The 14,835-nt window shown below is 44.0% G+C and overlaps 1 protein-coding gene across 2 annotated transcripts in view; it reads left to right on the forward strand.

Moving 5' to 3' along the window:
* pkp4 (plakophilin 4) overlaps positions 1–14,518 on the forward strand; it is an 87,252-nt gene extending 72,734 nt beyond the window's left edge. For both annotated transcript variants that reach the window (XM_080498395.1, XM_080498396.1), the window contains 11 exons: positions 4,106–4,289; positions 5,313–5,430; positions 6,369–6,560; positions 6,767–6,940; positions 7,181–7,331; positions 8,244–8,436; positions 10,404–10,488; positions 10,660–10,777; positions 10,886–11,026; positions 11,824–11,888; positions 14,124–14,518. In XM_080498395.1, the coding sequence (XP_080354521.1) occupies positions 4,106–4,289; positions 5,313–5,430; positions 6,369–6,560; positions 6,767–6,940; positions 7,181–7,331; positions 8,244–8,436; positions 10,404–10,488; positions 10,660–10,777; positions 10,886–11,026; positions 11,824–11,888; positions 14,124–14,369 (1,667 nt within the window). In that variant the 3' untranslated portion in view covers positions 14,370–14,518. The remainder of the gene's footprint in view (positions 1–4,105; positions 4,290–5,312; positions 5,431–6,368; positions 6,561–6,766; positions 6,941–7,180; positions 7,332–8,243; positions 8,437–10,403; positions 10,489–10,659; positions 10,778–10,885; positions 11,027–11,823; positions 11,889–14,123) is intronic.
* The last annotated feature ends 317 nt before the right edge of the window (positions 14,519–14,835 follow it).

The raw sequence follows: 14,835 nt of genomic DNA on the forward strand, positions 1-14,835 counted from the left end.
TGTGGCGGATGGTGTCAATGCTGTGGCCTCAGAAGGTCGGAGTGTGGCTGAGGTGAAAAAAAGTGGTCCGACATCAAAGTAGACACAAAAAAGCGCCTGGCGTCACACAGGCAGAGCGTCTGTGCCCCGGGCGGGGGAACGGGCCCTCCGGAGCTCACCCCACTGGAGGAAACACTGGCGGGGGTCATCGGGGAATCCCTCCTGAGTGGAGTGGTGACGGAGGTGGAGGGGGACACCCAGGCCCGCCCCTCCCTACACGCAGAACACGCGCTGTGCGTCGGGCCCCGCGATCCATGGGGGCCCCATTTTGCGTAAGTGAATTGAATTTCCCTCGGGATCAATAAAGTATCATCATTCTCTGCAAATGCGCAAAGGGTGCGCTGCATTTTGCCGAGAGGCGCGTAGAACACCGCCACCAAGTCAGCCCGAGGCCGGAGAGAGAGAGAGAGAGAGAGAGAGAGACAGCTTCCAAACGTCAATACGATTCAGGAGCTAGCAAAAGAAAGAAACAGTCCAAACAAGAAGAGGCTCGTGCTTCACTTGAAGGTGGGATGTTGTTGAAATAAAAAAGATTGTTCCACTTTTGATCTATAAAGTTCTTGTTCCACTGTTGATAGAGGCTGTTCATTTGATTCGTTAGTAATTAAATGTATTGTTATTATTATTATTAGTAGTAGTAGTAGTAGTAGTATTAGTATTATTATGTTATTGGAAGGGGGGCCCCAAAATAAAATCCTGCTTAGGGCCCCCACTTGGCCAGGGGCGGCCCTGGGGACACCGCCGCCTGCCCTTCAGGAGCCCGATGGTGCGCTCCACAATACTGCGCGCCTGGCTGTGGCGCAGATTCTAGGTCCTCTCCTCTGCGCCTTGTGGGTTAGGAAAAGGGGTGAGCAGCCACCGCTTGAGGGGGTCTCCACTGTCGCCTGCAAGGTCGGTGAACGGGTTAAACACTACTACAAAATTGCAAGTCTCAGGATTTCCACATGAATTCTCCGTACCTAGAAGCCACCCATCACGTACAGCGCCGGCCTCCAGTCTGCGCCCAACACTGCTATATGGGCTATATGATATAGGATATTACACTGCATTCATATCAGTGTAAACATAATTTACCCTACTGTTGTCTTACTATTGTCTTAATCATATGTTTCCCGTGTGCACTCCAGGGAGTATGTTTGTTTATTCATTGTAGAAATTTTATTTTTTACTATCCACTTCTTGCAAATAAACTGTCCATATATGAGAGGTCATATAACTATTTATTTTACACGATCGGTTTCACACAGTTTCTCCCGTTTCTTTCTTCTGCCATCGGTGGCGCAGTTTCTCCTTCCCCCAGTTATGTGCGTACGCATGGGTCAGAGTTGGCGTGGAGGACCGCACATTTTCCCGTCAAGTTCTCTTTTTATAAATCCCACGGTTTGCGTAGAGAGTGGCGTACGCATTCTTTTGTGCGTACGCAACGTTTATAAATGAGGCCCCAGAACACTTTTAAAGTGTTATTGAATATAAAAAATATGTACTACTATAATATTTTATTGTCATGGTTTTAATGACTTTTGAACCCAAAATATCAAGATGTCTACATGGTACCATTAGAATTCTCGGAAATGTGGAGTTGATCACAGATTTGAATTGGGATATGGGGGGGGGGGGGGGGGGGGGGGGGCGGGTAACTATTATGCAATTTATTATCTACAGATGTGGCACATGTTGGCAGTCAGTTGAGGGGCATAAACTGTATGGTTTCATAGCTAAATCCAATCTCAATCATTACTGCAGACCTCACGTATTTTGTTCAAATAGTTCCTGTATCAGTGGTGCAGCAGCTGCCACATTCTGTAGAAATCCCCGCCTCCACCTCCCCGCTACCTGCTCCTCTGCTCTCTGGATAAATTATTGGCTTCGGTGTCACAACAGTGTTTACCTTGGGTCAATGTTTTAAAGCCCAGCAAAGGCAGCAGAGAGCGAGTCACAGAGCATAGAACGAGGTTTAGCCCCATGTTTGCACAAGTGCACTCTCTGTATCCATGCGCGCGCACACACACACACACACACACACACACACACACACACACACACACACACACACACACACACACACACACACACACACACACACACACACACACACACACACACACACACACACACACACACACAGGTCTGCTCCATCTGACTGTCAGATATGACTTATGGGTATTGCTGCTGGTGTTGCTCCTCTGACAGCGTTGTCAGTCACACCTCAGTAAATTCTGCTGTTGATTTTTCTGGCGTGCCGCTGCCACAGGACCGGTCTGAAATCCTGCAGAGAGCATTCATTTCTACAAATTGATGTTTGTGGAGCACCTTGTTGGGAGAGGTTGGGAGCTGCTGTGGTTTTTGTTGCGGATTGAGTAGTTTTTAGAGTTAAAAGGAATGGAGACACTGGTCAGCGGGCGTGACGGGGCTATCGGTGCATTAGTGCTCCTGTTTCACAACCGTCTTTGTGTCTCCCCTGAGAAAGGTAAACACAGTCCGGAATGTGCTGGCACAAGCAGCGCAGGTCGATCACTGCAGAAGTTTGATCACATTTCACCCCACTGGCTGAAATGGAAGGGCCACACAGTGGTGGCATGGTTCAGCATTTCGCCTCAGCAACATTTTATCTGGTTCAAGTCTGTTTTAGTTTGCATGTTCTCCCTATGCATGATTGTATTGCTCTCTGTGTTTGTGTCTGCGGGGATCAGTTCCATCACCTTCTGGATATGAAAGGGACTGAGGTGGACACTATGCACTCACCCTACTGACCCCATGGTGTTGGCATATACATTTACATTCACTCTCATCAAGCTGACAAAAGGAGACCGTGCTGATGATTTGCTATAATTTGCAGCTATGTCCTGATGTATTTATCTGAAAAAACTATAAATCAAATAATAAAAGCTAAAGGATTTTAATGGGTTTTAAATTACATTGATTTTGCATTAATGAAGATAATCTTGAGTGAAATTGTTGATTGAATGACTGGCAGAGGCGGCGATACTGTGTGCCAGGCTGTGTAGCATTTTGGCAGCCGCACATCCAGAAATGGGCTCCTGAGCCATATTACAGATTGTTATCGTCTCCACTGCTTCAATTAGAGTGAATGGAAACGGTGTACTGAGAGAAAATCAACAGTGAGGTGGGGAAAAAAGTCAGGAAAGCCTATCATTATTTTTGAACTCAATGAGCACATGTGTCTATGTGTGAGAGAGAACATGTATACCAGCACAGGCAAGGCTCAACCTAATACCATACCCGGGTTTTTAGGTCATGTTATGTATCCAAGCTGAGGTGTGCGAGTCGTTGAGTTAAACAACAAACGCAGAGGTAAGCACTGTGTCCGAATCATGAAGCAATCACTTGGACCACTGACACACAGGCCATACTGCACATGTGCTTAGTGGTTTTGCTGTGACAGCAGTTACTTTTTCTTTAGTGAACATTTCCTATGTATTTAGCCTTGAGAATTTACAGCCTCCAGCAAATGCAGCATTAGCCTCCTGCAAGGTTACCAGTGTTCTGCCGAAGTGGGTCTGTATCGTCGTATAAGCCAAGCAGCAAGAGCTATTTAATTAAAAGAACATGCTAAATGCTGGCTAATCCCTGACAGATGTTGCATCAAAGGAAACCAGGACTGTGCACTATTATCAGCGGTTACCAAAAGTATATTTGAATTGAGTGGAAAGATAGTGTAATATCTGAAGCCTTTATAATATTTATGTTTAATTTCAGAGCTGATTCCGTATGGCGCCCCACCCCATCCACTTATTTTATTTTTCATTTCAAACAACTAATCCCTGCACAGAGGAGATTCTGCTTGGATGAAGTCTGATGTGAATGTCTGATACTTTGATGCCCGAGCTGTGGTTTCCTTTCAGATTTTTTTTTATTTTTAATAAAAACTCTCATGCGTCTCTCTATTTGCCTGTTTGTACTGATTTGTCCATGGACACATCCCCACCTTCTGAGTTATTAAAAGCCAGAGCTCCGTCTCTATCCATGTTGCCCTAATCACACATGACAGCTGACATAACTGGAGGTTTGCTTGCACTCTTCTCAGAGACGCTTTCTGTGTCCTCAGGGGTGCTGTGGAACCTGTCGTCATGTGACGCCGTCAAGATGACAATCATCCGGGACGCTTTAACCACTCTGACCAACACTGTGATCATCCCTCACTCTGGATGGAGCAGCTCCACCTTCGACGACGACCACAAGCTGAAGTTTCACTCCTCCCTGGTGCTGAGGAATACCACAGGCTGCCTGAGGTAAACCACCTGATGCACTAACACTTGGCACTAGCACCCCGCGGTGGACATCTGATGGTATCACATGTAGTTTGGGATGAGGTCATACTTTGGCTCTGCTCGTATATATTCATGTTGTCCCTTTATCCATTCATCCATCCAACCGAGAAACACTGGACATGATCCCAGCTGCCACTGGGTAAAGGCAGGATACATCCTGGAAAAGTCGCAGGGCAAATCCAGAGACACATACACACTCATGTGCACATCTCTGGTCAATTTCAGAACCACCAAATAAAGCTGAAACGTATATTTTTGAACTGTGGAGAAAATCAATACGATGATGAAAATGTTATGCTCGAGTGACCCACTGTAGACACAAGCACAACCAATCATACAGCAATGTTTCATAGATTCATTGAAGAAACAGCATCGGGATGTTTGCTTGTGATGTTTACATTGTCATTTACACTTCCAGTACCTGTAATTCTGCCCTGCCTTGCTTTACTTACAAAGACTTCATCATTTTGTAAGCGATTACAGGCAAAGATGATGTAATAATCCTGCCTGTGTCTCTCCCGGGGCTTCTTCCTTTGAAGAATGTTGTGCAGCATGCTGAGCTCAGCCTTTAATTGCTGACAGCTAGTCGAACCGAGTACTTTTGTATGCTATGCATACATTCCTGTGCATGGTTGCTCGTTCCCCTATTTACTCAGCAAAGTATTGTAATTACCTCAGTCAGACCACACACACACACACACACACACACACACACACACACACACACACACACACACACACACACACACACACACACACACACACACACACACACTCTCTCATCTCATGTATTATGGATGGTGTATGGGGATGACAAAATCAACATCACAGGCTCAAAAGGGACACACACACACTGCTGCCATAGTGTTTGTGTGTGTTCATTTGTTTGTTGAGGAAAGTCCCAAATCAAATGTCTTGATGTGCGTGCGTGCGTGCGTGCGTGCGTGCGTGTGTGTGTGTGTGTGTGTCTTTCAAAAAAAAAAGGAACCTGAGTTCAGCTGGTGAGGAGGCCAGAAAACAGATGCGCACCTGTGAAGGTCTGATTGACTCACTGCTGCACGTCATCAAAGCCTGTGTAAACACCTCTGACTTTGACAGCAAGGTATGCACACACACACACAGACACACACACACACACACACAGCCAAGAGGAGAACATGCAGCCTCATGATAAGAGACTGGGGGGAAAATCCTGCCTGTCCTTGTTTGAGTCAATTTCACTGTCTGTGTGTGTAAAGGACACTCGCAGCTTTGTTACCCAAAATAAACACCTGAGAATGTATTTTTTTCATATTTCATTTTGGGTATAAAGCCAAAAAGACTTCCAAGCTGTGTATGAAAGTCTCTTTTCGACATTTTCACTTTTTCCACTTCCCCGATAGTTAACAAAATCCTCACTGATGTGGGTCTCATACATCATTGTACAAACCATAACTGCATAATGATTACTTTAACAGAAAATCGTGCACAAAGTGTATGTTCAGTGTGTTTCCATTTCAGATATAGTCATATCTTCTAAGCACAAATATGTGCATTGAAAATTACATTAAAAAAAAGTCAAGCGACCTTTCTGGCATGGAGAGGTCATCTCCCTCGCGAATTTTAACTTTATCCAACTCAGGAAGCCAGATCTTATCTGGACAAATAGTAAGTTTATTACAGGGCTACCACCTTGTGTTATTCCTGGACCCAACATGTGCATTAGAAATGTGATAAATCGTCAATAGAACAATATGTTATGTGGAGATCTTCTCCCTTGAGAACTAGAACTCCTAACACATGTGCTCATTGACATTCTCTGCGCATTATTGAATCAAATCCATTTTCTTTGGTTCCGATATCTTCTCTAGCCAGAAACCCCATGGTTCTATATCTAATTGATATCAACGTAGCTCCGCGAATAGGTGGCCAGCCTCCCACACGTTGGCTGTGAGGACAGCGGCGTGCAGATTTTATTGTACTGTAGCTTTTGTCATGGTGATTCAGTGAACGGCCACTGTAACTGCACACCCAAACTTCTTTTCTTCATGTGTCTGACAGATTGTGGAGAATTGTATTTGCACTCTGAGGAACCTGTCGTATCGCCTGGAGCTGGAGATGACGCCCTCCCGACAGATAGGGCGGCAGGAGCTGGACGGCCTTCTGGGCAGAGAATCGCCCAGTAAAGAGGTGGACTCCAGCTGCTGGGGCAGAAAGAAGAAAAAGAAAAAAAACAGCCTACCAGAAGATACGGTGTGTTTGAAAGCTGGGAGGTTTTAGCACTGGAAAAATAATCAAAAAGTCATGGGTTGCTCAACGTGCAAGGGCAAAAAACACCGGTATTTCACTAGATTCTTTTTTTTTCAGTCAGTTCATACAAAGAAAATCACATTGTATGTTTTTGTTATATCATTATATTAAGTCACAATTTGACTAATAATCCTGTGGTTTTTGGTCAGTGGGACGGTGTGGGGCCCATACCCGGCTTCTCCAAGTCTCCCAAGGGGGCAGAGATGCTGTGGCACCCGGCGGTGGTGAAGCCTTACTTGACACTCCTGGCTGAGAGCTCAAACCCTGCGACTCTGGAAGGTGCAGCTGGGTCCCTTCAGAACCTGTCAGCCGGCAACTGGAAGGTACAGAACCATGCAAAACTCCCAAATACAGCCATTTTCTTTGGCCTTTATATATTCTGTCAAGACCTTGGAGACAGAGCATCCATTCAGCTGGATAAAAAGGGTTTAACAGCTCCTCTGTGTCAGTCGACGCTGATGTCAGCTTTACACACGTGCAGAAACCCACTTCTGAACACCGGCCGTTTCTCCCGCATGCCATCGAGACCCTCTTGAAGTATTCATGCCTGTCTGTGTGTGCAGTTTGCAGCGTACATCCGTGCAGCGGTGCGTAAGGAGAAAGGACTGCCCATCCTGGTGGAGCTGCTGCGGATGGATAACGACAGGGTGGTGTGTTCGGTGGCCACTGCACTGAGAAACATGGCACTGGATGTCAGGAACAAGGAGCTTATAGGTCAGCAGCCTCACTGTCAAACATGTGCATGTTAGAGTAGCATCTCAGCTAACCTGGAATTACATTACATGCAGTGTTATTGTTGTTTTTATTGGGGGGGGGTTCTATGCAGCAGTTATGTAAATAGCTTAGTCTGGACACATACAGTGTGTGTGTGTTAAAAAAACACAAAAGTGCTGAGTAAGTAAATACGGAGGTGCAGAAACAATCTTTAGAAAGTTGTTAAAACAAAATGCATGCATTATATGATTTTACTCTTGACCTGTGATATTACTCAACATGCCCGCTGACAATATGATCCTTGTTAAAAAGTGTGTATTTAAAAACTGTTTTCCACATTAAACCAAGGTATTACTGACCAGCTATTTTACACCCTATCCCTTTCCAGAACCTTTCTCTGTCATACAATGTTTACCAGAAAAATGTGCGCTTTTTGTGGAATTAATTAGTAGTTTCAGTTCTAGCAATGCAGGGGCAGTGCCCCTGAGGGAAAAAGGAGTTTCAGTGGTTGTTTACGGTGCTTTTAGTTTTATGTCTGTGTGTCCGTGTGTTTATGCTGCTAGTATTTAGCTGTGCTGCCGTGCTGGGGGAGAGATAGGGAAACAATCCTTTTTCAAAAGGTTTCTCGCTCTCCATAGTGCCCTTGCAATGATAACGCAATGTCATTTGGGCAAAATGCATACTGCACTGCAGGCGAAACCAAATTAATGTATGGGCTGTGATGTTGAGAGTTTATAATGTCGTTCAGAACCCAATAGAAGACTTTTGCTTATAAATTATTTAACCTGTAAATTAAAAAGCTGTGATGGTTGTACCCTGAAGCCTCTTTCTGCATAGACTTGTGACGAACTTGCTGTAAAGTATATCATATTGAGTTACTTGGCGGTCTCACCTCACCCTCCACCCACTCAGGGAAGTACGCTATGAGGGACCTGGTCAACCGTCTCCCCGGGGGAAACACCAACCTGCTGTCAGATGAGACGGTGGCAGCCATCTGTTGCACCCTGCATGAGGTCACCAGCAAAAACATGGAGAACGCCAAGGCCCTGGCTGACACGGGCGGCATCGAGAAGCTGGTCAACATGACCAAGGGCAGAGGAGACAGGTGTGTTACAACAGCACGTATTTGTCCGGTCTTTTTGTGTCGCACACACTCAGATGCACACCTGACTTTCATAAACTGTTATGTCAGCCTGGTAGCAGAGCTTCAGCAGACTGTCCCCGGACATTGGTCAGTGGACATTGCATTGACTTGCATTTCCTGCAGTCTTCCTCTGAACTCAGCCATAACGTGAGGTTGACCTTATTTTAACCTCAACCTTAGTCTTAGCCTTAAAATAGGTCTTCACTTAAAAAAAGTATTTCCCTGATGTGATTATCCTGATTTAATTTTTTATTTCCCCGACCATCACATGAGTATCCATTACTTAGCACAAACCGGGTTGTTGTTCGCTCTTGTGTGGATGAACAACACACATGTTGTTTTTCCCTTGCCTTCTGGGGATGTTGCGTTAACATTAATTTCCTGCAGGCCTGCTCTAAATCAGCTGTAAAAAACAATGTGCCTAACCTTAACCCTTAGGCTAACCTCAGTTAGACCTTAGACATGTCATCTGTTAGGAATTTAATGATGTCTCTCATGTGGATGTTTGTCGCCACTCTTCAGTCCTCCTGGGTCCGTGTGCAATCTCTTTGATATCCCCGCACATACAGAAGAACGAGAACACACACGCACACACCTATTTAAATACGTGTACAAGGAGAAGCTGTAGCCGCAGGGAAGGTGGTATTGAGATTTTACATCCCTGTGGAATGATGGTGCAGAGGCTATTTCGAGCCTGCTATATATTCAGTAATGTTCCAGGTTAACACACACTGAGGACACTATCTTCCATCAGTCGCACTGTCCACTGATCTTTACAATGCAGTTTATTACCAGTGTAATGTAACTCCGTAAAACTCAAATAGTGTTGAACTTTAAGGTATAGCATACGTTTTCATGCATTTCAATCCATCTATTGTCCCATACTTGAAGCTTTGGGTGTGTGCTAAGAAAAGACTAGCAAATACTTTATTTCTTGGTATTAGTATAATTATAACAATTATTATTATTATTGCTGCTCACATCAAAATATACCAGTAATACCATCTGAGACCACTACATGTCAGTGTATGAAGACAGAATGCTGCCACAGTACCACCAAATAAAATCCAAGAATCCCCTATTTGACAGTACTAGTTAAATTCCATTCAAAGAAAAAGCTACACAGCAAAAAAAACCTGACGAATACACACTCCACAAAACAGAAAAGCTCCCCCAGATCTTACCGTCTTGCATTAATATAGTTAATTGGCCTTCTTTGCCTTCATCAAGGTTACAGTTTATTTGCTTCTCTCCAGTCCCCTACAAATTTCTCAGACTCTCCAAAGACTCTTTCTGTGGCTTTGTTTCTGTTTTCTACTCTGCATATTTTACAATTATGTACTGCAGCAGCATTCTGCTGTCATACAGTGACATCTAGTGGTAACAGATGGCATGGAAGTCACTTCTTCAATTGTGTCAAGGTCAATGCAACGATGAGTTATATTCAGGTAAACGCAATACTAGTGTGGGTTAATACATGATCTGCAAGAAAGAACAATTTTGTGAATACTCTGTTAAGAACAAGAGCAAAGTTAGTTCTGGCCATGTTAGTTCATGCTTCAGCCTTCAGTTGTCTGACAGTGCCATCTCGTGGTCCCAAATGGTATGTACTAGTATATCTTATATACAAGTCGCTTCTAAATATATATCACCTGATATAAGTCACTCTGCAGTCCTCCCACAATCCACAATCCAATAACTGGTGTTTGTAGTGAATTGGTGACTAAATAGTTTGTGCGTGTGTGAGTCTCTGTTTGTCCTGTGATCGACATGTGGGGTGCACCCAGTGACTTGTTTGTAGAGAAAGTGGTATGGAAGATACTTTATCGAAAACTCAAACTTACATCTGATCAGCAAAATGGATCAATGTTAAATTGAGATTTCCTAATATATGTTTTTATTTTGTGTTTTTATTTTGTGTTTTTCAGGTACTCTATGAAGGTGGTTAAAGCAGCTGCTCAGGTCCTGAACACACTGTGGCAGTACAGAGATCTGCGTACCATATATAAAAAAGTAAGGACACGGGAATTGATTAATAGCCTGAAACAATGGCCAGTCTAATGTTGCCTGTGTGCAGTGAATATAACTTTTTTGATACAAGGGGAAGTTATAATTCCAAGAGAAATAGTAACATGTTTGTAATGTTTGCCACATGTTTCCCTCTGACGTTTCTCTTTTGTTCAGGATGGATGGAACCAAAACCATTTCCTTACACCAGTGTCGACTCTGGAACGGGACCGGTTCAAGTCCCAGCCCACGCTTCACACCAGCACCATTCAGACGTCTCCAGTCAATCACCCTGGTACGTTCGGCGCACTGCAGACGTTGCCAGAGTGAAAATAGACACGGCCAGCGAAACAGGAAAACCTCTGGAATTTAATTCTGAAATGTGTTTTTCCTCTCCTTGCAGCTGCCAGTGCCACGTCGTCTCCTGCAATGCTGGGCATCAAAGAGCATAGAGACACCATCAGAGATTATCAGAGAGCACAGTCAACTATGCAATTTTATAATTACCAAGGAGACAACAGTATTCATAAAAAACAGTATTTAGGTACGTATCTTGAAAGTCACTTATAAGCACTGTGTAAACTATTTATGTGAACCACACCCTCTCTCAGCTCCAGACGACAGGCAGCCCTCCGGTTGCCTCTGTGCTGGGCATTATCTGCTTTGTCCCTCGTAATTCTTCAAGTTGATTCCAGGGCCTCTCTCTTCTTCTCGCAAAGGCAGTCTTCTCTTATCGTCTCCTCAAAAGCCTGCCAGCTGAGACAGTCAGAGGCACTTCAATTCGGAGTACTTCAGAGCTGTTTTCGTGCTGTAGTCGGTCTGCGCTGCAGCAAAGTGGCCCAACCAGTCATGAACACTCCACAATGGGGCCATTGTTTACCCCGGGCCCAGTTTGAAAAAACGGGGGTGGGTGATTGGGTACCCAGACATCCTACAGCCAGATGAGAGCTCTCGCCAGCCTAAGCTGGTTGGCGAGAGCAGGGGAGGGGAGGGGGGGGGGCAAAGTAAACAGAAAGTGCCACAGCCTCCACAATTCACGAGTCACACAGGGAAGTGGAAATTGAGTTGCTGGATTCCACCGGTTGGATAAAGTGCCAATGAAAATACCCATCCCATGGGCTATGTAAACAACAGAGCAGCAGTTGGCCAACTCTATTATTTGGTGTTATTTCTCTCCAGCATAGCACAGCATTTCTTGATCCTCTTCTATCTAAATACAGACATTTGCCCTTTGGGGATGTGCAGACTTTTCCCCCTGAAATGAAATGAGATGTATTTCCATCTCGGTCCTCACCATTTGATTGACCACTTCTTCTCTTCTTCTTTTTTTTTTCTTTCTAGGTTCTGGGAAGCCGTCTCCATATTACTACTCGTCACCCACAAGAGAGGAGCCCCGAAGAACACAGGTGAATTGAATAATATTGCGTAAATGTCTGTTTATAGCTCACAGCCACTGCATAATCACCTGCTGTGAATAGAGCATACAGTGTTTGCAGTTAGAGTACCCGGAAGTTTACATATTTCAATCTTAATTCTCAGTTTTGTAGTTGTATAGACCACTACTTATGAAAAAATAAACAAAATGGCATGGAACATTCAATTACAGTTGGAAAATGCGCTATATGCATTTTCTTTGATGCTCAACTTTGTCAGCCTCATTTCAACTAGTTAGTGTGAAATTTCAAAAATGTGAACGAGAGATGCCAATCTTACAAATAAGTTCGGCATTGATTAAACGAAAGAAAAAGCCCAGTGCTCTCTGTGAACCTGGCGAGGATGGCCGGCTCTTCTCCCACGCTTGTCTAATACAAAGAGACTGACACATATTCCACTGTGGATAAACGGCGATGCTCAGAATGACCCAGCAACATCAGCTATTGTTTGAGCGAGAGTGAATGTGACTGCTGGGATTGGGATGGTCTGGGTGCATCTCAGGCACCTGTCACTGTTGGACACGTCCATGTGTGCCTGTTCAGATAATGGATAGAAGCCAGTAAGAGGGAGGAGACTGATGGGGGGGGTGCAGGAAGCGCTCTCTTCTATCCTTCATCCCATCACGTTTAGACCAGCTAATGTGGGAAGACAGTCATTACCCTATTTGCTTCAGACAAACACAGATCCACCTATCTTCTGGATTTTTACCATTTACCTCGGAGCTGTTTGCGGTTGCATTAGTGGCCACAGACGTGTGGGCAGGAAGATGATTGATTAGCGTTCCCGCATGAAAAATCTCCAGCAGGAGAAAAGTGCACTTTGCTGAAACCTGCTTGGATGTCAGACTGCGCTGCTACTTTTTATTAGCATCAAATGGACGGTTTGTTGAAAGTGCAGTTTTGTATTTGTGGGCTTCAGGTATTCTTTGCTGAAACACAAACCACGATCAGCCGTTACTTTACAACCAACTGACTTCATAGTATGGAGGACAATTCTTCTGCTTCAAACTGGGATGCACTGGATATTCAGATCCCTTTTTTTTTTTTTACGAAAACCAATTGCAGACTGGGAATACTCTACAGGAGTTGCAAACAAAACTTTAACAGTTATTTTACTTTGAACAACTTGAAAGAACAAACTGTTCACTTCCTGGCTAATATATCCCGCTCAACAACAGGTGCCATGATCAAGAAGTGCACAGTGTTTTCTCTTCACCTACTAGTGGATTATAATGTAATATAAATTATTTAATAGATTTCATGCATTCAGTATGCTTCCATGAGTCTCTACTTTTCTAGAGCCTGCTAATTCAATTTAACATTTCATAAGTGTAAAATAGATAATACTCTCTACCATAACTATGCGAAATGCATTCAAGTACCAACAAGCTTGTGTAAAATAGCTGGAATTCCCAGTTAAAGGGACTTGGAATAAATAAGAGTTTAGGCACAGTCAATACTAATGCTAGAATCACAGGTTTCATGGCGTGAAGTGGAGCCTTTTCTGTTGTTGGTTAACTTGTTTCCTCTATAATCTATAGAGGTCCGGTTGGGCATCTTGAAAATAGACGCATTTACTTTGTGAGATGTAATGTTCACACACTACTCAATGCTCTGCCATGAAATTGGTTCTTTACATAAGTTAGTCTAAAAGCACATACTGGTTTATGGTTATAGATTATATTTAGGTTTGTGTGGTGATTAAAGATTCAAGATGCAACATTGTGAATGTTTTAGACAATGGTACGTGGGGAAATGATCATAAGTGAAGACTGTTTTTTGAAGCCAAAATGAAAATAAAAACTTGAAGAACTTGAAAAACCTGAAAGACTTGAAGGGCCGGAAAGACCTGAAGAACCTGATGGACTTGAAGACTTGATGGGATAAATGCAGAGAAATAATTTTCCCTAAAATGATTATTTGACAAAAATCAAAAACATCACACTTTGATAGGCAGCAGTTAGAAATAGCAGTTATTTTCTGTAGGACGTCATCGCATTTATAACTGACCCACTGGTCAAAGAGGAACCATGCAGAACCAGCATGACATCACACTGGTGATTTTAAGGTCCCAGGCTTATGTCCCAGAGTTATCAGACGCTGTTTCTGTGTCTGTACCTTTAAGATTCTAATGAGCTGTGTCTGTTGCAGTGTATTTTTTGCATAATATGGGATCTTTAATGAAAATAAGTTTCTTTTTCTATGCAGCCTCTATATTACACAGAAGAGCAGGGCAGGAGGAACTACGATACATACAGAATGTACCTCCAGCAGCCCCACGGCTACGACGACGCATATTTGGAGGAGGTCATGACCTACCCTCCCACAGTGGACTACAACTCCCAGCCTCATGGACTGAAATCCACCGCCAACTATGTGGACTATTACGCTAGCACACGGAGGCCTTCCTACAGGGCAGAGCAGTATCCCGGCTCCCCCGACTCCTGGGTATAGGTCTGAAGGTGCTCCTGCAGTACCTTCAAAAGATTCTTACCTCCACAAGTTTCTCATTGGGTTGAAAGAAGGGTGCGCCCAGCAGAGGCAGGCGAGGAGGAGCACAACGGAAGTAACAAACTTCGACATGAACTTGACTTTATACGTGCGTTTGTTTTAAAGTGGATGTGTGTGTGTGTGTGTGTGTGTGTGTGTGTGTGTGTGTGTGTGTGCGTGCGTGCGTGCGTGCGTGCGTGCGTGCGTGCGTGCGTGTGTGTGTGTGTATGGAAGAGAGTTCAACTGAGTGATAACAGATGGGAAGATGGAATGTGTGCCAAAGAAGGAAATCATGGAATGTTTTGGGTTTTTTTAAAGAAAAAAATATTTTTCATTTCGTAGAGGAAGATGGAATCATGCTGGGGGTCTTGTTGAGGGACGATACTGGACACTACCATGAGCAGACGTGCGTCCTGTTCTGTCTAGATGT

The sequence above is a fragment of the Blennius ocellaris genome (genome assembly GCF_963422515.1).
Source record: "Blennius ocellaris genome assembly, chromosome: 6".
Classification (NCBI taxonomy): Eukaryota; Metazoa; Chordata; class Actinopteri; order Blenniiformes; family Blenniidae; genus Blennius; species Blennius ocellaris.